The sequence below is a fragment of the Protopterus annectens genome, chromosome 11.part0 (assembly GCF_019279795.1).
Source record: "Protopterus annectens isolate FY-2018-M chromosome 11.part0, PAN1.0, whole genome shotgun sequence".
In the NCBI taxonomy this organism is placed as follows: Eukaryota; Metazoa; Chordata; order Ceratodontiformes; family Protopteridae; genus Protopterus; species Protopterus annectens.
The window spans coordinates 1,136,592,366-1,136,616,281 of NC_056745.1; the positions used below are offsets into that span (position 1 = coordinate 1,136,592,366).

Here is a 23,916-nt window from a genome sequence, read left to right on the forward strand (position 1 = left end):
TGGTAATCATTGTGGCATTCCGTGCAATCCCACTAACCTAGTTTGCTCTACTGCAAACAAGTTTATTTCTGTTGCTTTATATGGTGTTGCCGGCCATGAAACTGTGCTTGCTTACATTTAAACTCTGCTCAGCATGAATATGTAATCCCTGCTGCTGCTGCTCACCGGGCAAACACGTAAGCCTACATGGAGTTTACTGAATCCCACAGTTATACTAAATGTATCATAAAAATGTTTTAGATAAAAATTGGTTCATAACAATGATCACTATACATTCAACTTTTTTCTTCTAATATAACTCTAAAAACTTTATATCTCATGAACCAATAAAAATCAATTCATTTACAACATTGAAAAAATGTCTTAAAAACATCACAGGTATTACTAAAAAAGCACATAAATACAATGTAGAATTGAATATGCTAGTTAATGCTCCCCTTATAATTTGGTAGCCCTGATTTTTAAAACAGATTTTATAGAGATGTTCTCATTTAAACCCAGAGGTGTACCAGCATTCAATTTTTAACTGCCAAACAAGTTCCCTGTACTCCAATATCCTGTAGAACAATGCTATTATTTTCTGGTTCTTTGTATTTAGTTAGTGTTTTACACCATCCTTGAATTGGTTAAGGGTCTAAATCGACCAAGATTTTTAGGGCTGACATCCCTTTGGAAAAGATGCAGAAAACAAAGCCTATTTCCCTTGCTCGGATCCTCAGTGTGAATGGCAGGATTTCACACAGAGGTTGTTTAATGCACTCATGGCCTTGAAGCCTCCCCAGGGAGTTTCTGCTCTTGCCCCCCCACCCCTCACCTTGGTCATCTACTCCTCTTAAAAGGCCTAGGGAGCAGGACTCTTTCGATGAGGAATTTGAGTCTGGAGTAGAGTCTTTGGATTATTCCTCTCAGATTCGTTCTCCATTAGACAATGGTTCTGAGGAAGAGAACTCTGTTAGTCCAAATTCTCCTTTAGAGAAACTTTCTTTTGTAGATAACATCTGTCATATGATGGAATTCTTTAAATGAGACTGCATCCAGGTTTCTGACATCCGGAAGAGGTGTTATGAACTCCTCCAGATGGAGTCTCCTAAGCCCTCTGCTGTCCCTTCTGTTCATGCTGCATTGTTGGACACTTTTTCAGAAGCTTTTCTGGCTCCTGATTTCCAGCCTTCAGCCCCTAAAAAGCCTAACAGGTTTTATAAGGTGCCTGATTATTGTAAGTTTCTTTGCAGATGCCCTAGTGCTGACCCCTCTGTTGTCTCCCTTTCTTCTGCCACACCTTCTAAACTGTTGCCTTCCACTAAATTACTTCCTTCTGACAAGAGCAGTAGGGCTATGGAAACGCTGGGCAAAAAGGTGTATAGTGCTGTTAGCTTGGTCTTTTGGACAATTAACTACCAGACCCAAATGACCAAGTATGTTTTAGCTGTTCTCTCTTAGGTTTTTCAGGTTATTTCTGACCTTCCTGATTCTGAGGGGAAGGCTTTGGCCCTCTCTTTGTTGGCTCTTCTCAAGTGGCTTGCCGATCTATTAAATATAGTTATGATGAATCTGATGCTTCTTCTAGAGCTGCTGCCTTTGGTTCTGTGTTAAAATGTTATTGTTGGCTTTGCCTCAAACCTGTGTCCAATGATATTAATGCTACATTGATAGATGCTTCTCTTGACAATAAAAATATCTTTGGTTCTGCAACCTGAGCTTTTTGTGTCCCTTGTTCCCAAATTTCATAGGAATTACCAGTCCAAGCCTGCCTTTGTACGTAGACAGTCTCACCCTCCTCCCAAAGGTAAAATGGGTTGTAGAAGGGCTCCCCCTGCTAAGTTTGCTCAGACTATTACTACTCAGAAGCTTCCTTTTCCAGAAAAGCCAGGATTTGTCTGACTACCTTCTTCCCTTCCTCCAAAGTAAGGTTCCTTTATCTTTTCATCTTTCCCTGTCTCTTCACAATTGGTTACAGATCACTCAGTATTCTTGGGTTCTCTCCACCATTCATCAAGGGTATTACATGGTGTGGAAATCCCTTGTTCCTTTATTGGGCATTCCTCAATCTCCTCAGGAACAGCTACCCTTTTTCCGAATGTACTTCAGAGCCTTTTGTCTCAAGGTACCATCCAAGCAGTTTCTGCCCCTCAAAGGGGAAAGGGGTTTTATTCTAGAATGTTTCTGATTCCCAGGAAAGAAGGCACTTGGAGGCCCATTGTGGATCTTTCTCAGTTCAACACCTTTCTGAAGGTTCCTTCTTTTTGAATGCTGTCCCTTCAAAACCTGTTTCCTCTTCTTCTACCGCAGGGTTTCCAAGTCATTCTGGATCTCAAGGATGTCTATGTTCACATCCCTATTAATCCCTGTTTCGGGAAATTTTTGCAATTCTCTGTTTCTTCCTTGTATTTTCAGTTCTCTGCTGTGCCCTTTGGCCTCTCTGCCAAGGGTCTTCATCCAATGCCCCTCTGCTGTGATTGCCTTTTGCAGGATGAGGGGGATACAGATTTTTCCTTACCTGGACAACCTGCTCATTCAAACTTCTCTAGAGACCCTGCTTCAGTATCTCCTCTATGCTATTTGCCTCTTGCTGAGCCTAGGGTTTACAGAAAATTTCCAGAAATACTTCCTGACTCCTTCTCGGGATCATGTTTTTCTTGGGTGCAGACTTCAAACCATTCCTTTGCTGGTATCCCTGCCGCCTCTCAAGGCTTTAACTCTGATTGCATTTTTTTCAATCCCTCTTCCTCAGATCTCTTTTATTGCCAGGGAGTTCCTAAGGGCTCTGGGTTACATGGCTTCCACCATTCTTATGCTTCCTGTAGCCAGACTTCATATGAAAAAGCTACAGTGGTTCCTAAAGTCAGTACGGGTTTGATATTCTCACCCTTGTCTTTTCAACCCCCATTCTGCTGTCAGGAACTTTTTTTGGATTCCTCAGATGTGTGGTGGGGGTGCTTCCTTCACCCCTTTAAATGTTCAGGGCCTTTGGTCACTTCAGAGGGTGGACCATATCAATATCAAGGAGATGAGTGCTCTGCTGCTTGTTCTTCAGGCTTTCCATATTCTGTTCCTTCCAGCGCCTCTCAAAATCTTTACAGACAATACCACAGTGATTTGGTATATCAACAAGCAAGGACGGGGATAAGGTCCTACCTCTTGTGCCGACTATTTCTTTAGGTTTGAGATCTGGCTGTCCGGTATCAGGTGACTCTTCAGACTGTTTATATTCCCTTGAAACAGAACCCTGTGGCAGACTCTCTGAGCAGGTCCATAACACAGACTCACTGGTGGATGCTTCACAGAAATGTTTTTCTGGACATAATCCCCTAGTGGAGTACTCCTCAGGTAGATCTGTTTGCCTTCCATATGAACTGCCAACTTTTTCTCTTGTGTACTAGAGTCCCATGTCCTCTGGTGTGGAAGGTGGACACCTTCTCTTTTTCTTGGAAGGGGATGTTTCTTTATGCCTTCCCTCGCTTTCCTCTGATACTGAAGGTCCTGTTCGAGATACAACAGGACTCTTCACAAAATGTTGTCGGTGACTCCCTTTTGGCCCAGACAGCATTGGGTCCCTCTTCTTCTGCACGTAGCCAAGGGCAATCAACACGTTACCTTGCAGGGTGGACCTACTCACACACGACAAGGGATATCACATCCATCCTCACTTGTCCACTCTTCATCTGACATTGTGGGTGATAGGATTTTGATTCCTTTCAGGCATCTTTTTTTTTTTGAGGACGTGCTTCAGGATCTGCAGGAGGCCAGGAAACCCAGTACCAGGAAATCTTATTTGTCCAAATGGAAAAGAGATTTTCTTTTTGGTGTCTTGCTTATAGTCATAATGCACATTTCTGTGGAAGTTCCTCTGGTTCTCTCTTATTTTTGTGAATTGTTCCATGCTGGGGTAGCATATTCTTTAGTTAAACCTCACGTTTCAGCTATTTCTCCTTGTCTGCCTTTGACTTCTCCTTTGGCTTCTAGGTTTAAGGTTAAAGAATTTCTTAAAGGCATCGTTCATATTAGGCTTCCCAGGAAGCCTATTCCTCCTTCCTAGGACCTTAATTTTGTTCTTGAAAACGTGGCTCCTTTTGAGCCTGCAACTTCAGCTTCCTTACAGCATTGTTCCTGGGAAACTGCTGTTCTTTTGGCCCTTAGTTCAGTTAGAAGGGTATCGGAGCTCCAGGGCCCTTATGGCTGTCCCTTCTTTTTAATTTTTCATATGGACAAGGTGTCTCTTCATACTAATCCTTCTTTTATGCCGAAGGTGGTTAATGAGTTGTCTCTTAGTCTATTAATTTGCCCATTTTTCCCTTCTCTGTACTCTGCTATTGAGAAGATTATTCACTCCTTGGATTTACATAGACAGCTCAGATATTATTTGGATAAGACTAAAGCTTTTCATAAATCTGAGCAGCTTTTTGTTTTCTTTCATCGTTGATCTCTAGGTTTGGCTTTTTCTAAGCAAACAATTTTTTCTTGGATTTCTAAAGCAATTTCTTATTGTTACTCTTTTAATGGGAAAACCATTATATTTCTATAAATACTGCCTCTGCTAGGCATTGGCTTCCTCTGGTGCTTTCTTCAAGGAACTGGAAACCACTTCCACCCTTAAGGCTACTACTTGGTCTTAGTGCATACTTTTACTAAACATTCCAAGTTGGATGTGATTTCCTGGGCTAGAGATGGATTTGCCAGAGCTATCCTGCATGGCTTTCTTGAGGACTGTGCTGGACCTTCCTTCTCGCAAGTTTCCTCTTGAGCTTTTGTACTCTCCCTTGAGTAAAGAATACTACAACAGTGATATGGAAGGACATAGTACAGTTGTGTAAAATCTTACCATAACAGTAGATATCCTTTCACTGTTGCAGTATTCGCTGGCTCCATCCTTCCCCTTTTCTTTACTCCTTTTTTTTTTCCTTCTAGATGCACATGTTCCTTCTTTGCTCCTTGGACTGTTGTTCCTCCTAGGGGTATTCAATTCTGATATATGTAAGGTTGTCCGTTCATATGTCACCTTTATGCCCAACACAGTGAGTGGGAGCATACATGTGGCCACCACATTGTGTTTTATTGGGATTCATCTATTTTAAGTGGCATATTGTGAGTCATTTTATGACAGATCCCCAGTGTCCATTTCTAGATGTGCAGATGTGCACAGTTTTGAAAGGAAAATGTTTTGAATTTGACCAGAATGAGATATAAACTGCAGTACTTAGTATCGCTTTAGGCAGGCTACTAACTTCACTTGCGCCAGATTAACCCTTACTTTGAAACTCTTTCTGCTAACCCCCGTATAATTACCATGACTCTGTAACATTGCACCTTCTGCTATTATTTGTTACCTTGCCCTTTTTCCTAACAGTTTTTCTAGTGACATTACATTTTTACTCTTTCTACCACATAAGACTTCTTACCTTGCTCACCTCTAAGTCTACAGATCATTTTGTTTCTCCCCTTCCATACATCTTTGTCATTTCAACTGGTGCAGCCCACTCCGTTCGCCCTTGCTTCGCTTGGGCTCTCTCCCCTCTCTACCCCCAAATTCCACCCCCCCACTATTCCTAGTTTTATATGTACACAAAACCTTCCTCTTTGTGTGAATATGTCCTCCTCATCCTATCTAAGCAACCTCTCATTCTGGTACCCCTCATCTGTCACCAACACCTACTTCTCAAATCATACTATCCATATCTCCATCCTTGAGGCTCTACCTCTCTAGTTATATTTCTTCTCCAGCATTACTCAGCCTCCATCTCATTGTTTACATCCATTATTGTCTCCTATTATACTCCTTTCTCTTTAGTATTTTTTCTCCTTTATATGTGTTATATCTGTACAGGTGTTCCCTTTTACCTCCTTTCAGCTTTCTCTCTGCTCTACTTTCTTAGCATCCCAAATTCTACATACCTATTCAAATTCCTGCCTAATTCTTTTTATTTTAATTCTTTTTATTCTTCATTTCCATTAGTAATGTAATTTTATATGTGTGTGTGTGTCTCACACACACACACACACCATCTATTCTCCATTATTGTCTTCAAGACCCCTGTTTGTAATACACAACAAATATACTTATGATCTTTCTATCCACACATCTACTCCTACTACTGTCATACCTTACATGCTATATGATACCTATTTCTCAATCCCCCACCTTTACTCACACTGCCTGTGTCACTTGCCAGCCCTTCACTATTACTATTGCATCTAGCTTATTTGGCGTACCCCCATCTCATTTTTAGAAATGAAATTCTTAACCCTTCTCCTAACCCATATAAGGTAAAATTTAAATTTAATGCTAACATACCTAAACCCTCACTCAGTAGTGTATGCATACTGTAAAAAGATCATATTATGCAGTGATGTCCAACCAAACCCACTTCCCGACTGCCTCTTTTTTCCACCTGCTCCCTCTTCTACTGTAACAACATCTACTAAAAATTTGAAAATCATATCCATGCATATTCATAGTGTAATAAACAAAGTCTCTGAATTTCATTCCTGGATCCCTTATTACTCCCTAGACATTATTATTTTTACAGAAACTTGCCTCAAACTACATATAAAAGACTTTGAAATTCTCCCCACAGCTATACTGTTATCCGCTTTGACAGATTAAATGAAAAAGGTGGTAGCATAGCAGTCATGTCATGTACTCTATATCTCTGTCTCTGTTTCTATTTCTCTACCTAAAGTCCTCTCTAATGAGATCTTTGTCTCTTAATAATAATAGTACACAATAGACGCTGGCTCCCAAAAGTCTTCTCCGTAAGAGAGTAAAAAATCCTGAATGTAAAAACACTGGAAGCAAACCACCACGATGAATGAACATAATTTATTGCAGAGATAAGCGCTTTCGCGTACCCAAAGTACGCTTCATCAGATCTAATTCCACATTATAACTCAAGATCTTATATATACTAATGCTCTAAAAACATTATTTAATCAGCAAATAATCAAGCAATCAATTATGCAAATCAACTCACTTAGAGCACTATACCCTAGTAACGCACCAACATACAATAAGAATTCTAAAAGCTGTATAACCATACTTAAACCATGCTCAAATAAAATGCGACAAAGAATGCATATTGATCTAAATGCATAAAAATATATATAATTTTAGGTATATATGTATATATATATATATATATATATATATATATATATATATATATAAATTGGGCATTTGATCATGTAAAACACTTAAGTATATATACTGTATAAATTACTTAATGCTAAAAACAATTCTTTTATATACTACAAGCTATATGGTGTGCTTCTCACAAACAATGTATATGTATAGAAGTAGCATATCAGGCTGCCTATATAACAATCTATCGGCAAGCTAAATGAGTAGCAGACAACCAATAAAGTAAATGGATAGCTGATACAAACCTATATATATACTATAATAAATAATAATTCATACTCTATAAACATCACATATGAACTACATGAAAAACAGTTCCTAGGACATTTAGATCATAAAAAATCATTAATTTATTATTTTAGTTCTTTATTTTATATTATCAACTTAATCTTGTTTATATTATAATGTATTATATTCTATCTCTTATTAGATATCTAAGCTATCTGTATACTCAATTATTTAACACTGCGTCCCTTCAAGGAGGATCTGATACTTACATATTGATTAAGCCCCGGGGGGTAGTGTGCCTTCAATCCCAATATCCAACTTAGTTCTTTATTCTCAAGTTCATTAAAGTTGTCACCTTTCCTTCTATTAGGTGTTATAATTTGTAAAACTCTAAAGCTAAATGTATGTCCTGGACAAATTATAGTATGTTTAGCCAATGCATTCTTTAAATCTTGTTTCTTAATGTCGTAGACATGGTTGTAAATTCTCTCTTTAAGATGTCTGGTTGTCATACCTACATAAAATGCTTGACATATTTGGCAATTGGCTAAGTATATCAAATTCATGTCCTCACAGGTAGCCATAAATCTTGGTTCAAATCTAAAATCTAGAGTCGGATGCTCAAAAATTTGTTCTATCGTAATCAATGAGCACATATTGCACCTTCCACAGGGATATGTGCCTAATTTCTTAACAGTCTTTAGTATGCCACCTTTATGCTCATTCAATTGTTCAACACATAACAGCCTTTTTAAATTCTTACTATTCCGATAAACAAAAACCGGCTTAGGTCCTACTATGTTCTTAATTTCTAAATCTGTCATAAGTATATGCCAGTTCCTAGTTATTATATCTGTAATGACCTTATTATCACTGGTATATCTAGTGTTAAAACTGACCTTAGACTTATCAAAGATAAAACATTCATATCCATGTTGTTTCAATCCTCTCTTGCCAAAAGCACTTGTTTCATCTGAAGATATGTAAACCTCCTTTATAGAATGTACCATCTCTGAGTTATAACCTCTATCAATGAACATGTTCTCTAATAGAAGGCCCTGTGTTCGCAATTCTATAGGATCTTTACACAGTTTCTTAATCCTCACAAATTGACTTTTCACAATGTTGCGAAACACAAACCTGGGGTGCATACTATTGTATTGTAGCAGTGTATTTTTACAGCAATCTTTCCTATAAATGGTCGTACTTAATGTTTTTTCCTTATCTTTAATGATCGTGATATCTAAAAAATCTATGTTATTGTACGAATAGTCAATGGTGAATTTCAAAAATGACGTAGTTGATTCTAAGTATTCAATAAAGGAGAACAATTCATTCACCGTACCATTCCAAAAGAAAAGCACGTCATCTACAAATCTTTTATATAGGGATATCTTCTGGAAGTTCTCATTATTGAAGAGACAGGTAGTCTCCCAATAGTGCACCACCAGGTTTGCGTAAGTATTCGCACAGGGAGTTCCCATAGCAACCCCCCATTGTTGTAAATAAATGTTGTCATTAAACATGAACACATTATTCGATAGCACCAACTCCAGCAGTGCATTCAATAATATCTGGTCACTATTACTAAACCTTTTACTATTATTCATAACAGATCTAATAGCTTCTAGACCATAACTGTTAGGTATGGAGGTAAATAGATCTTTAACATCTAATGTTACTAAAAGACAAGTTTCTGGTATGTCACTTGTAAAGCCATTCAAAGCTTCCAATAGTTGATATGTGTCCTTCAAAATAGATGGTATGTCTGAAACCAAGGGTCTTAATTTCTTTTCTACATACACAGATAGGGTTTCAGTCACCCAACCATTTCCTACCACTATTGGTCGCATAAGTAAAGGTGTTATGTTTTTATGTACTTTGGGTAAACCTTTTATGTAAGGAATTTTAGGTTGTTCAACAAAAAAATACAAATACAGGTCATTATCTATCTGTCTGCACATCATAAAGTCATATAACTCATGGTGTACTCCATAAATCAGCTTATCCAATTCAGCTTTCCCTATTACTTTATAAGTATCTGTTACATTCAACATCTTAAGCATACTATCTATATATACATCAGTATTTAATAACACAATCCCTCCCCCCTTATCTGCTGGCTTAATAGTAAGATTACTTTTATGTTTAAGGGAAAAAATATAATCCCATTCATTCCTATGTAAATTAAAATATAAAGGAATATGCTTAGATTCATAATAATAAGTGTAAAAATCATTTTCACAAACTTTCAAGAAACATTCAACAAGCGGTGGTAACACTGGTGTGAAGATGCTTTTCCTTTTAAAACTAAATGTTTCACCAACATTAGCCTCTACATTCTTATTAAAAAACATTTTCAAAGATATCGAACATGTAAACAATCTTAAGTCTGTCAAAATTTCGCCAATATTACTGACCTGAGCAGGTATATAAGAAAGTCCTTTATCTAACAGCTCAAGTTCAGTTTCTGAAAGTTCATAGCTGGAAAAGTTGAACACTAGATTGCTCCGTCTCTCATTCGACCCTTTCGTCCTGGTTGTTCGCCTGAATATTTCCTCTTGGTTCTCCCTCGGCTGTCCGACCTGCTCCTCGATGCTCTCTGAAAATGGACTGGTAGCGGTAAAAAACGCTCGATATTGCCTTGTTGTATTTTCGGCTTAGCTCCCATATTATTATGATTTTGTCATGGTAACGCTAGTTGATTTGGCGGAGGCATATCCATCACGTCATGGGTTGTAGATTCAAGAAGCTCAATATGTGACGTTAACGCGTTCTCTGTAGAAGTATCAGTTCTTAAAGGGGCGACATTTTGTTGATTAACAAGTTCTACCTGCTCTGTTTGATTGTTGAGCTTGTTGCCCCTGTAGACGTCTCTATTTTCTTGGTATCTAGGCCAGACAAACACCTGACTGTTGGTGAAGTCAGAATAATCACGTTGCAACTTACAAAGCTTAGTTTGCTGCAGTTTATCACCATATGTAGATATCTGGCATAATAAGTTGTCTAATCTCTTTATAAACATTTCCCCTTTAAATCTGGTTGAGATGTCTTTATACATAGATTCAACTTTGCAATTCAACTCATTCTCCATTGGTGAAAAATATTCAATAAGTAATTTAATATAATTATAGCTGAGTTCAAGATTGAGTTGTTGCCACCTTTTCAATAAATCTGGGTGACTGTCCCCATAAGATGGCATGCAGAGGATCCTCATCCCTCTAGGTACAACTTTAAAATGTAGGCAAGCTTCGAGGTGACGCCGCTGCTAAATAAGTCTGAACAGTTTATATAAGGCATTCTCTAGCTCTTTAAACAAAGCATTGAATTCAGGTACGTTATCGGTATTACCTATAATGCTAGACGTACCCGGTATAGATAGTTCCATCTCCAATAACGGATTATCCCTTTTTTCAGTGAGCATATTCCATTTCCTACTCAGGTTTGGTCTCTCAGGAACATAGTCTAACTCGACAGCAGAATTATCCATCGTGTGGAGGCAGCGAACATACACAAAAAAACAGCAATAATAGTACACAATAGATGCTGGCTCCCAAAAGTCTTCTCCGTAAGAGAGTAAAAAATCCTGACTGTAAAAACACTGGAAGCAAACCACCATGATGAATGAACAAAATTTATTGCAGAGATAAGCGCTTTCGCGTACCCAAAGTACTCTTCATCAGATCTAATTCCACATTTTAACTTAAGATCTTTGTCTCTTACTGTAAATTAAATGAGCATATAACACTATGTATAATTGGCCTATGTAATTCCCAGGAAATAACATCCCTATTCTGGAAGTTATCCTACACTGGTTGTCTAGTTCCATTTCTCATGAAATAATAATTCTTGGTGATGTCAATATTAACTGGCAAACATTCACATCATATTATCATTCCACTAGTATCAGTCTATATGGTTTCAAACAACTCATAATTTTTCAAAAAAGGTAATAGCACTGGGACTACTCTGGACTGGATCCTAGTCTCAAATCCAAACCTTTACGACTTTCCAAAAAACCCTCCCAGACTCCTTCAGGGATCACCATCCCACCTATGTTCAGAGACTAGCAACTCACCATATCAAACAGCACCTTTATAAAGACTGCTGTAATCTCAAATTTCAATTCCCAAATCTTTAACAACATCCTTAATAATATTAATTGGTCCATCCTCTATTCCCTACCACTGAGTAATGCTGTTCTAAAATTTAATACATTCTCAGTTGCCTTGCTGCTGTAAGAAAAAAAGAGAAATAAATTCACCCAATCATCCCGGCTATCTCCTTCTAGTAGCTAAGAGAGACAAACCTTGGAGACCCTGGCAAAAATACAAATCTCAAGCTCACCTACAAACAATTTAACTCCCACTGACTCAATAGCACCCTCACTCAAATCTCTGTACAGAATCCTGCCACCGCTGACAAACGTCAAAGCTCTAACAATGCCATTTTCAACTTAAATTTGTCTCTACTTCCTATGTAAAAAATTATTGCACAAACTTAAGCCCTACTCACTCTCTATAGACAATCTCCCATATGAATACCTAAGGGTTGCTGCCCCCTCTATTGACTGTCCAGTCTCTATTTTGCTCAGTTAATCCATTCGTGAGTTATATGTCCCATCTCTGGAACATATTTTACATTATTCCTCTTCATAAAGGGGGGAACTCCACTGAAATAACAAATTTCAGACCAATTGCAATTTTGTCTCCTCTTTCCAAGATCTTAGGAAAATGTATTCATAAAAAACTTTTACAATACTTACTCCAAGAAAATCTGTTAAACTCTACCCAGCACGGCTTTTGCCCAGATCCTAGCACAACTGCCCTTGTTGCCTCTTTGGACCGCATCATTAAAGCCAGAGATAACAACAATTTAGTTTCTTCCCTATTTTTCGCTCTCTATAAAGCTTTTGGTACAATTTCACATACCAAACTACTCTCAAAAATGCCTGCTTTAGGCTTTTCCAGTATAGCAGTCACTTGGTTTTCTAGCTACCTATCTAACCTGCTACAATCAGTTAAATGGCTGCCTACTTACTCATCTTTTCTCCCAGTTAAAACAGGTGTCCACAAGGATCTGTACTTGGCCCTCTCCTATTTAATATATTTGTAAATGATCTACGTACATCCTTCCAACAAGCTACACTTATACAGTATACAATTGACTCCACTGTCATTTGCTCATCTAATAGACCTCCCAATTTACACTCTATCATTCAGCAGGCTTTTGACTCTCTTGAAAACTGGCTCAGTGACAGTCAAGATTTTCCTAAAACCAAATAAAACAAAACTGCTCTTATTTCTCCCCAAATCCCAAACACATGTAAAAGACACTTTCAAAATATCCTCTGTCAACAATCCTGAAATTGAAGTTGTACCTCACATAAAGTTACTTGATGTCATAATAGATGATCAACTGAAATTTGATCTTCATATTCAGAAGTGAATAAAAACAACACTACAAAAAACTGGGCATGCTCTATAGATCAAAAAGATTCCTTACCAGCTCCTCAAGAGTTATTCTGTCCAGCACATACCTTCTTTATTTCTTCCTTCCTTTGCAAGCCGTGGTGGTACAGCAGTAGCATTGTTGCCTCACAGCAAGAGGTTCTCCTGTTCGATTCTCGGCTGGAGTGCCTTCTGTGTGTAGTCTACATGTCCTGACCATGGTCGAGTGGCCTCCGAAAGACATGCGTGAATGGACGTGCCTACACTGAAGGTTGGGCATTGGGCTGGCAACTCGGCACCATAAAAAATCTACTGCCAATCATTAGCGGATCGGAGTTCCGCTGTGGTGACCCCTAACCGGGAAAAGCCAAAAAGACAACATACCTCCTTCCTTCACTACTATATGGTTCACCCATTTTTACCAACATTCACATCTTCCTAAGATCAAAACTTAAGTTTTACAATAACAGAGTAGCTAGATTTGCAGCCAGTCAGTCATACAACTCCCAATACTACTCCGCCCTCAGATATTTAAACTGGATTGAGTGACATCACTACCTCAAGTTCACCCAACTCCTTCTTGCTTAAAAAAATGGTATTCAAATTCTCATACTGCCCAGAAACCAGCACCATTCTTAACTATTACCTCCCTAATTGCCCTCTTCATTCATCTGAGAAACACCTCCTTGAAATCCATAAACCGAAAAAATCTATTGGTCATTGCCTATATTCCTACTCAGTAGCCAAGGTCCGGAACAGTATTCCTACAGATATTAGAGCAATACCATGTAGTCACATATTCAAACAATCTCGAAAGAGATTTCTCCTTAACTCCCGGCTCTAATGTCTTACATAACTGACATTACACATTACTCCTTCATTCTCTTCCTTTTCTCTACTCTCTTCCTTCTTTCTTCTCTTTCCCTTGCTCTTCTTTTTCCCCTTTCTTTTGCTCCTTTCTCTTATTAGCCAAAGCACCAGTTACTTCTCTGATAGCTCCCTACTTTAACTCCATTTCCTAATCTCCCCCAACTGCAAAATGTCTTTCCTTTCTTAGTCTTTTGCCTATATTTAAAATGCTTAACATCTTTATTTCTTATCATTATTGATTGTACTTTACTAGGTATTCAATATCTTATGACTGTTGTTTACTATTCACTGTACGATTTTCTGATCTGACTTTTTTATCCTGTATGTTGTTTCTTCTATTTGTTACTGCACTTCATATGATAATATTATGTAGTTTATTAATTGAACTATGTATGTTGGAGCTTTTCTCCCTGGGCTTCTGCCGAAAATGGGATTCATGCTCAGTCAGACTTTCCCAGTAAACAAATGTCAAATAAATAAAATAAATGTAAATATAAGAACATTAAATATGTGGGTGCAACATGTATAAATATGAATATATTGTTAATATTTGAGGAGTCGTCATCCAGGAACATTTGCTAATGTATACTGGAGTCTGAAAAGCAAATGACTGTAATGGGTGATTGTGCAGGATTAGGTCAAAAGATAACCATCTAATATGAACTGCATGAAAAATAAACAAATCTTAACTTTTACTGTGTAATTATCAGAACAAGTTCTGTTTTGTATTCAGATAACAGAGCAGTGTTAATTAAACCTCATATTTTTCTTTTTTTGTCATTTATTTTAGATGGCATATTTTAATATAATTTTCAAAGTAGATTGCTTATTTTAACAGCATGTTAGGTCTTTAATTTGTGCACTGTGGCATTGTAATGTTTTCTTTCTGCTTTATTTTGGCTTATTAACCTGTTGCATTGTATATCCATTGCACCTTACTGGTTTTATATATATATATATATATATATATATATATATATATATATATATATATATATATATATATATAATATGCAAATCTGGTATATAGCTAAGAAGATATGTACTGTTTTACATTTTTGGCTAAGTTGACAACTGTCTCCTTCTTTATCAAGCATTTAAGAGGAACAGTGCTAACATACCATGTATTTTGATGTCTGTTACAGATTCCATTCAGGAGTAATGGTACAATACCATATATGGAATTTCTGGAACAATATAGCAGAGTAAACAAAATAAATGATAGCAGCAGGTAAAAGGCTATATTCTATATTTTATTTTCTGGACTGTGAAATCAGGTTAACGTGTGTGTTGCTGCTGCTTATAAACTCTGATGTTTAGCACTGTATGTCTTGTATGGTGTTCATCCTAAGGAATGTAACTGCTGAAATTCATAATATGGATGGGAAATGTTGGAAGGAAAAAATCAGTCCTCTGCCCTCATATTTGTGTTCTAATTTAATAAAGATGTTTTCAAAAAAGACTGTGAACTTAAGACATAAGCAAACATGCATTAACAGAAAGAAAAGAAACCATTTTAACATTTTTCCAGTTAAATGCAATAGACATCACATACATTTTCTTTGCAACTATTATCAGTCCAACATTACACAAAGTTGCTTAATTCCTGCCTTACATTAAACCCCACTCCTCCTCCTGAACATTATTATGCATCTATTGTTCCTGCAATTTCCATTTACTTCTATATAATTTATTCCTTCCCTTTTCTAAAGATCCCACTTCTAGTTGTTTGATCTCTTTTGTAATAATCAATACCTCAGATACAATTGGTAGAGACTTTGATTTCTATTTTGTAATAATTGCTTTTTTAGCAGCCAACAGAATGTCTATGCAATTCAGATTCTGTATCCCAGCTCAAAAAAAAAAATTCCTTACTTAAAGACATTTGCTTACCCAATAATGTCCTGTAGTCCTATCTCATCTTCATTCTTACATATTGGTTTGGAGCCGATTACAAAGCTCAAAGTCTCTTAGTTGGCTCGTGGCAAGGTAGGTATCCCATAGTGCACTAGTAAGAATCCCCAGATCTCATCTGCCGTGTCTACGAGTTCAGAAGTGCTTCTTGCTTGGCCGTGGCTAAGTTGCATGTGTTTCATTATTAATGTAGTCTTATTGTCTTTTCTACTTATAAGATAGCTTAGTTTACATAGTCTTAGTAATAGTTTTTCATAGGTAGTATATAGTAGTGTGTTTTGCTAAATTTCCGTAGTTATTACTTAGAACTTGTTGGCCGTTCTAGGCCCGTTTTGTTCTCCGAGTGGTATCCTTTTTGTGTGCTAGTTTTTGACGTAGTTCCGATTAGCATAGGTCCGCATTTGTGTTAGGCCCTTGTTTTTTTCTAGTTTTCAATAGAATAGTATATTGTGTGCAGTGTTTACTATTATTGGCTAGTTTTGGCCTGCTGTTTAAAATTTACAATTTGTGGTATTTTCTGGCTTAGCTTCTTTCCTGTTTCCGCAGCTAGGTCCGTTTAAGTTAGAGGACCTTTCCTCTATTTAACTTGCTGGTGTTTTTTTTCCTCAATAGGGCTAGGCCCGTTTAGGTTTAGAGGACCTAATCCTCTGTTGTTTGTTCGTCTGTGTGTGAGTGATCTTAGCGGGGCTAGGCCCATTTAAGTTAGTGGACCTAGTCCTCGGTTGTGTTTGGTGTGTAGTTTTTAAGGGGAGGCCCATTTTAGTTAGAGGACCTTGTCCTCTCTTCTGTCTTTATAGAACTTCTATTCGTACTAAGACATGTCGAAGGATTCCAAAGATCATAAACCTTCGGGTTTTAAAAAGTGCCTTAAGTGCTCCCAAAAAATGTCAATTACTGATGGGCATAGTAATTGTGTTTACTGCCTTGGAGCCATTCACTTACAGGAAACATGTTCTTTCTGTCACTCCTTCAGCTCCAGAGTTATCCAAGAAAGGAAGAACAAGTTAATACTGAAAGGTCTCCTTAAGCCTTCCTTCGAGGAGGATTTAGCCAGCTCTTCATCATCCTCCCTTCATCATCCTCCAAATCTCACTCCTCAAAGAAAGAGAAGGTCAAGTCGGCAAAGAGACATTCTCCTGCACTGACTATTTTGTCTGGACCTCCTCAGAAAACTTTAAAATTGGATAAGCCTTTCATCTCTTTGGCTCCACTGTCCTCGGAGCCGGTCGAGTTTATTGATGTTGACACTGCAATGTCGGCACCAAGTCTTTTGGAGCCGACTACTGAGAAATTGCATCAGAGCCAGTCTAGAGAGTTATTGCCGGTCTACCCTACTTTACGATCTCCCATTTTACAGAGATCTAGGTCGTCTCCGCTGTCATCCAGATCCTTCAAGAGCCTTTTGGAAGAGGATGTAGAGAGTAGTGCTTAGACTTTTGAAGTTGTCTGCTTTACCCAGTCAGTTCCGGAGCCATCTAAGGCCATTCTCCCTGTTACTGTTCCTCCTCCGAGCCGTGTTGGTCCTTCGGAGCTGGAGATTTCAGTGCCACTTGTTGTGGAACCCTCGGTTCCAGCACCCCTTGTGGCTGTCTCGTAGCAGAGTTCCACTCCAACACCTTCTGCGCCATCCTTGTTGTCTAGGAGCCGAAGCTCACTGGTCGGCCACTACAGGGATGCTTGGACCCGAACTTCTTTGGTGCCAAGCCTACCTCTCATAGGTTCATACGTTCATTCTAGGCTATCTGCCCAAGGGCATTTATAAGCCTAGCCCAGAGTTTTGTGGCTTTCGCCACCCCTTTAGTTTGAAGTATACTATGCCCATTATTTTGCTGTGCCTCTGTCAAGCAGTGACACTGAGATAATCCCTGGGGTATATCTGCCATCTCCCATCCATTGGTCAAGATTTCTCTTGAACAAAGCCAGCGAGGTGCTCTGCCTCACATGTACCGGGATTTTGTTCCACAGCATAGGGAGTCTCTGGGTGATGAATCTGTCCCCCCAGCACATCCTATTAATAACCGTGTCAAGGTTTAAGTCTCCCACCCTTGTAGTTCTGAGGGATCTAGATTTTTTGAGGTGAAGCATGTTCATCAATTCTGGGTTGGACATGGCCTTGTATGTCAGGCACAGGTCACCTCTGAGCAGACGGTAAGCGACTGAATAGAGCTGGAGTTCCTTCAGTCGGGCAGCATAAGACATATTTTTGAGACCCTTTATCCTTTTGGTGAGGAACTTTTGGGGCCTTTCCAGTTGCTGCAGGTGTCGGGTCAGATACATTCCGAATGGGTCATTGTACTCAATCATTGGTCTGATGAGTGATGAGTACAGGGGCCAATGACCTCCCTTGATCTAGATGTGAATCCCTTCATGATCAGGTGGGCAATGTAGAAGGTCTTCCTAACTACTTTGGAAACGTGAGTGTCAAACGAAAGGTTACTGTCAACCTGGGTCCCCAGATCCCTGATAACCTCTTCTGTGCTTAGTGGATTGCCACCTATATGGTAGCTAGGGGTAACCTTGTTTTTCCCGAAGGGTATGACTATGCATTTTTTGGCGTTTAACTTTAGGCCATGGCTTTGGCACCAGTTACCCATTTCTATAAGACCCTTCTGAAGGATATCTCGGTGTGTCAGCTAGGTTGAGCTCGGACCCTACATCCATCTCTGAGCCGGTTGCTTTAGAGCTGAGGGCTACCTCCATTTCCTCGGAACCTGGGCTGTCCTCAGAGCCGGAGAGATCTGCATTCATGATGCTGAGAGGAGCGTGCTGTCTCGGTTGTCAACTCCGCACAAGGGTACCGATACTCTTCACCCTCAAGCACCGACCTCTGTCTCAGGACCATCTCTCTCTCTCTCTCTCTCTCTCTCTCAACAGCAGAGACCTGCAGCCTCAGGAGCCCCTGTTGGGTGGCCCTCAGTCTTCCGAGACCTCCTCAGAATACCCTTCTGGGGAGCCCCCTTGGAAGAGGACATGCAAGAGGAAGCATGTAGACTCCCCGGATGAGTCAATCACCTCCAACACTGGCCTCGGAGTCAGAAGGGTCCCCTAGGTCATCCTCTGATGATATCTCCTTTGTAGATATCTTAGAAATCCTAAAGCAGAGAGGCAGCTGGCCCACTGTCTCCCCTTCTGATGAGGAGTCAGTGTACCTGAAGGCTTTCTGGTCTCAACCTTCAGCCTCTTGGGTGTCTCCACCTTTTGATGAGCTCCTGGACCTAGTTAGTCGAAAGGTGTGGGAAAATCCTGATGCCATGGAACCTGTCCCCAGAAGACCCATCAAATTTCTCTCAGCCCCCAAAGAAAAAGATTTCTTGACCAAACGTGTGCCTGTAGATGCTATGGTGATGGCGCAGCCACAAAGAAGGAACTAGCGGAGACTTCTACATATGTCCATCCACCGAACAAGGAGTCTCAAATGATGGATAGATATGGGAAGCGTAGCTTCTCTTCAGCAGCTTTTACTCTCAGATCGCTGAATTACCTCACACATTTTACTATGCTTCAAAGAGATCTCCTAAAGGAGCTAGGAGATGCTCTCCAAGGTACATCAACTGAAGGAGCCCCTGAGAAAGTTACTGCTCAGTTGTCCTCCTTAAACTCCATTGTTAACTCCTTCATGAGGCTGATCTCCTACGCAGCAGATGGAGCGAGCAGGGCAGTGGGTTCAAGGGTTTCCCTTAGGAGACACTCCTGGATGCGCTTATGTAATTTTGCAGAGCCCTTCATATCTGCCTTTACCAACGCCCCCTTCGACAGTTTTTCTTTGTTTGGACCAAAGGTAAAAGATACACTCAAGAGGTGTGAATAAGAAGGGAAAACTCTCTGCTGTGGGGAGTACGTTTTACCATCCTTTCTAGACCATACCCCAAGGGTCAGAGAGGCGGGAAAATGTGGTTCAAGAAATCCCAGAGATTTTTCCCAGATGCACAGGGTGATTCCTCCTTCAGAGACTGGGAGGAAGAGCTAATGGTAGACATCGCCCTAGAGACAGAGGGGGTCCACAAAGCCAGGGTGGCTGCAATTCCTTTCGTGGCCGTCCCTATCAGTGCTCCTGATGTGGGGCCCAGCTGTGGTTCTCTGGAGCCAATCGGGGGTCGCTTATCTTTGTATTCAGAAGCCTGGCTCAACATCACCCAAGGCAAATAGGTACAAAGAATAATCACCAGAGGATAGACCATACCCTTCTTCTTCCACCCCACACCCCCAAGAAGATCACAGATGTCCCACCCAATCACAGGGATCAAGCAACCATAGAATTTCAAAAGTTGCTTTCAAAGAGAGTCATCCAAACCATCCCTGCAGACCAGAAAGGATTCAGAACGTACTCCAGATTCTTTTTAGTGCCAAAACAAACAGGGGACTTGAGGCCCATTTTGGACCTCAGCAAACTAAGCGAATCAGTAAAGAAGTCCAAGATGTTCATCGTGTTTCACTGTTGCAGTCATGACTATAGGGTTCTCCCCTGCCGGCAGGCAGTCCTCGGTCGGCCAGAATCCCAAAGTCTGGGTCCGGCGTCGGCTGTTCAGCCATTCTCCCTGACGTCAGTGCACTAGGAGTACAAAGCTGACAGCCGACGCCATGTTCTCCAGTCTTTCTTGCCGTGCGGTGATAGCAGTTCGCAAGTGCCGGTCGGCTGACTCCTGACAATTTTTTCTAATCAAACTTGAGTCCGAATACTTTCTTCTCCTACTACTCAAAGCTAAGTACCCCGTTGGGGAAACTTTTTTCTTGCTTCAGTCCGATTCAGAAAAAGTTAATAATTGTATTTCATGTGGGAAGCAAATACCTCATAAGGATTTTCATTCTTACTGTATTCCTTGCTTAGGCCCTGACCACAACGTAGCTAGTTGTCGGTTTTGTGCTAGATTCAATCACAGTGCTATTAAGAGAAGGTACGATTTTGCTTTTCATTACTTCGGTAGGCATTTTAATTACAAAATGTTGTCGGATACGGTTCCGGCTACCGGAGTTCACAAACGACGCAAAGACAAAGACAGGCCTCCGAGGTCCAAATCAGATGATATCGCACAAGCGGAGCCAGCTTCAGGTTCGACAGTCATCAGTGAGGTGCTTTTGCAGCCCCTGTCGTCAGCCATTTCGGAACCGATAGCTGAAACGGACTCCCACGAGGAGCCAACTAGGCCTTTGAATATTTCAGTTGGACCTTCGGACAATGCTCTTTCGGATGGGTCCGCAGCCGCTGTGCAGGTACCGGCTTCCGAAGGGGTTTTCAGGCCTACTCAGCTTCTTATAAAGGCAAAGCCAAAGACAAAAGCAAAGACTCCTTCCAAACCAAAGACTGCAACCCAGGCCTCTTCTGATCCGGCTCCCAAGTCTCAGAAACAGTTACTTAAAATGGCGGAGGACTTACTTACTATGATTAGGGGTTCACATCCCCCTCCAGATAAAAGGCCAAGGCAGGAAGTTTATTATGACTCCTCTGATCAGGCTTCTGATTCTTCTGTTTCTTCTTCTGACCAGGAATATTTTTTCCCTCCTTATGAGGATTCTGATGCTGAGGAATCCATTCCTTCAGCTTCTCCCCCTGAGGATTTCTCTTTTGGGGAAACTTTGCATGAAATGAGGGAAGATTTCCACTGGGAAGGACGGGAGTACTCGGAATCTAAGAAAAGACTAAGGGATTTTCTTCTTCTTCCCTAACATAGGCCCCTGGCTATTCCTCCTATTTTGGATATTGTGGATGATGCTTTTTCGGAGGCTAACTTAATTCCTGACTCTTTTCCTCCAGCTCCTGTTAAGCCAGACAGACACTTTAGGGTTCCTTATTCCCACCAGTTTTTATTCAAGAACCCTACTGCTGACCCTGAAACCATTTCTCAGGGTCCTAAGGGCATCAAGGCTGCTTCTGCTAAAAACCCCATTCCCACTGAGAAGGATTCCAGATCTTTAGAAAGATGGGGCAAAAAAGTGTACACTTCTGCTACTTTATCTGTTAGGGCTTTAAACTGTCAGTTTCATATGCTGAAATACCAGCAATTTCTCATGTCTGTTTTAAAGCAAAAGCTAACTTCCATTTCCGCCTGTGCAGATGATAAGGAACTACATGACTTACTGCATGCCACTGAACAAGTTGGGAAGCATGGTTTACACTGTGGATTTGATACCTTGGAGGCTTCTTATAGGGCTGCTGCCTCTGGCACAGTAATTAGAAGGCATGCATGGTTAAAGGAACAAAATTTGCCAGATCAGGTAAAGGCTAAATTATTGGATGCTCCTGTTCAGCATAATGTTTTATTTGGATCTAAAGCTGAAGATGTGATTAAAAAGATGGAGGACAAGGCAAAGTCCATGCAAACAGTTAAAGATTTCTTACAAGTACAGCCACCCAGATTTAGCAGGAATTGGCCTACAAAAAATTGGTCCTTTCCCAATTCAGACAGGCCTCAGAGGGGAAGATATAGACGCCCCTGAGGTAGGCCTCAAATGCAAGCCTCTTATAGACCAAGACAGTGGACTGCTTCCAACCTAGGGGAGGAGAAGACAGGTCGCAAGCTCATAGAAAACAGACTCAATGACTCCCTCTGTTGGCTGCAGGAACTTCTTGCCTGGAAGCCCCTCTCGGAGGAAAACTTTCTCTTTTTCATCTAAATTGGACTCTTATAACCCAAGACAAGTGGGTTCTGGATGTGGTTTCAAGAGGTTACAAATTCCATTTTCATACCCCACCAAGGCCAAGCGGCTGGCCAGATCTTCCAAAACATCAATGGTCAGAGGCATTAAACCAGGTGGAAGCTCTCTTGGCTATGAAAGCAATAGAACTAGTTCCACTTTCAGAGATGGGACAAGGTTTTTACTCAAGGCTCTTTCTAGTCCCCAGGAAGCAAAATTCATGGAGACCCATTCTGGATCTGTCAGTCTTGAACACTTTTCTAGAGATACCAAAATTCAAGATGCTTACTCTACAGCAGCTAAACAGTGCTGACCAAAAATGCATGGATGGTAACTTTGGATTTAAAAGAAGCATATTTACACATTCCCATCAGACAGGAACGCAGAAAATACCTCAGGTTCAAGGCAGGATCGAGGCACTACCAATTCTCTGCGCTGTCCTTTGGATTGTCTACTGCGCCCAGGGTCTTTACCAAGTGCCTGGCTCCAGTAGTAGCTTATTGCAGACTCAAGGGAATTCAAATTTACCCTTATCTGGATGACTGCCTTTTTCAGGCAGACAGCAAGGATGTCTTACTCCAGCATCTACAGTTTGTTCAGAATCTTCTCAAGTTCCAGGGATTCACTGTAAACATAAAAAAGTCAAATTTGACACCCTCACAACAGATAATTTTTCTGGGCGCTTCTCTAAACACAACGACCCAGATGGCATTTCTGACATACGAAAAACAGTTACAGCTGGCTCCAACTTTCAAAACCTTGGCAACTACAACTCAGCTATCTGCAAGGAGATTTCTGCAGGTTCTGGGTTACATGGCCTCCTGCAACCTTCTCGTACCATATGCAAGACTACATATGAGGAAAATACAGTGGTACCTAAAAAGTGTATGGTCTCAGCATTGTCACAGCCTAGACATACTGATCTCCATCCTGCCTTGTCTTCAAAAGGAATTCCTTTGGTGGTCCAAGGCATGTACTCTAAACAAAGGAAAACCCTTCTGTATGCCTTCTGCCACTCAGATTCTAACCACGGACGCCTCAGATTATGCATGGGGAGCCCATTTTCAGGGCAACTGTCTGCAAGGCCTTTGGACAAAGGATCAGAAGCACCTGCATATCAACTTAAAGGAAATGTTAGCCGTTCAGAAAGCTCTATTGGCCTTCAGGAATCTTCTACAACCAGGACAACAACTACTGATACAGACAGACAACACCACAGTTATGTGGTACGTAAACAAGCAAGGGGGATCTCATTCCTACCCCCTTTGCAGACTAGCCATGGATTTTTGGAACACAGCCCTAGCTTGCAATCTGGACCTTCAAGCACAGTTTCTACCAGGGAAGCAAAACATCCTGGCAGACAGTCTGAGCAGAAACCTTTCGGATCCACACGAATGGATGTTGGACTCCGGAATATTCAAGATAATTACAGCAGTCTGGGGATGTCCTCACATAGACCTCTTTGCATCCCACCTCAATCATCAACTACAAATTTTTTGCACCAGGACTTTCCACGATCAAGCTTGGAAAGTGGATGCTCTATCATTCAGTTGGAGAAACCTCTTGGGATATGCCTTTCCGCCTCTTCCTCTTCTTCCACGGGTATTACTTAAGATCAAGCAGGACAAGCCCAAGATGATAATCTTGCTGGCCCCAAATTGGCCTCGACAGTTTTGGTACCCAACACTG

At 40.4% G+C, this 23,916-nt stretch overlaps 1 protein-coding gene across 1 annotated transcript in view; it reads left to right on the forward strand.

The window, feature by feature from the left end:
- EFCAB6 (EF-hand calcium binding domain 6) overlaps positions 1-23,916 on the forward strand; it is a 3,527,179-nt gene that overhangs the window by 502,407 nt on the left and 3,000,856 nt on the right. Inside the window, exon 4 of the mRNA XM_044088493.1 lies at positions 14,829-14,914. Within this exon, the coding sequence (XP_043944428.1) occupies positions 14,829-14,914 (86 nt within the window). The remainder of the gene's footprint in view (positions 1-14,828; positions 14,915-23,916) is intronic.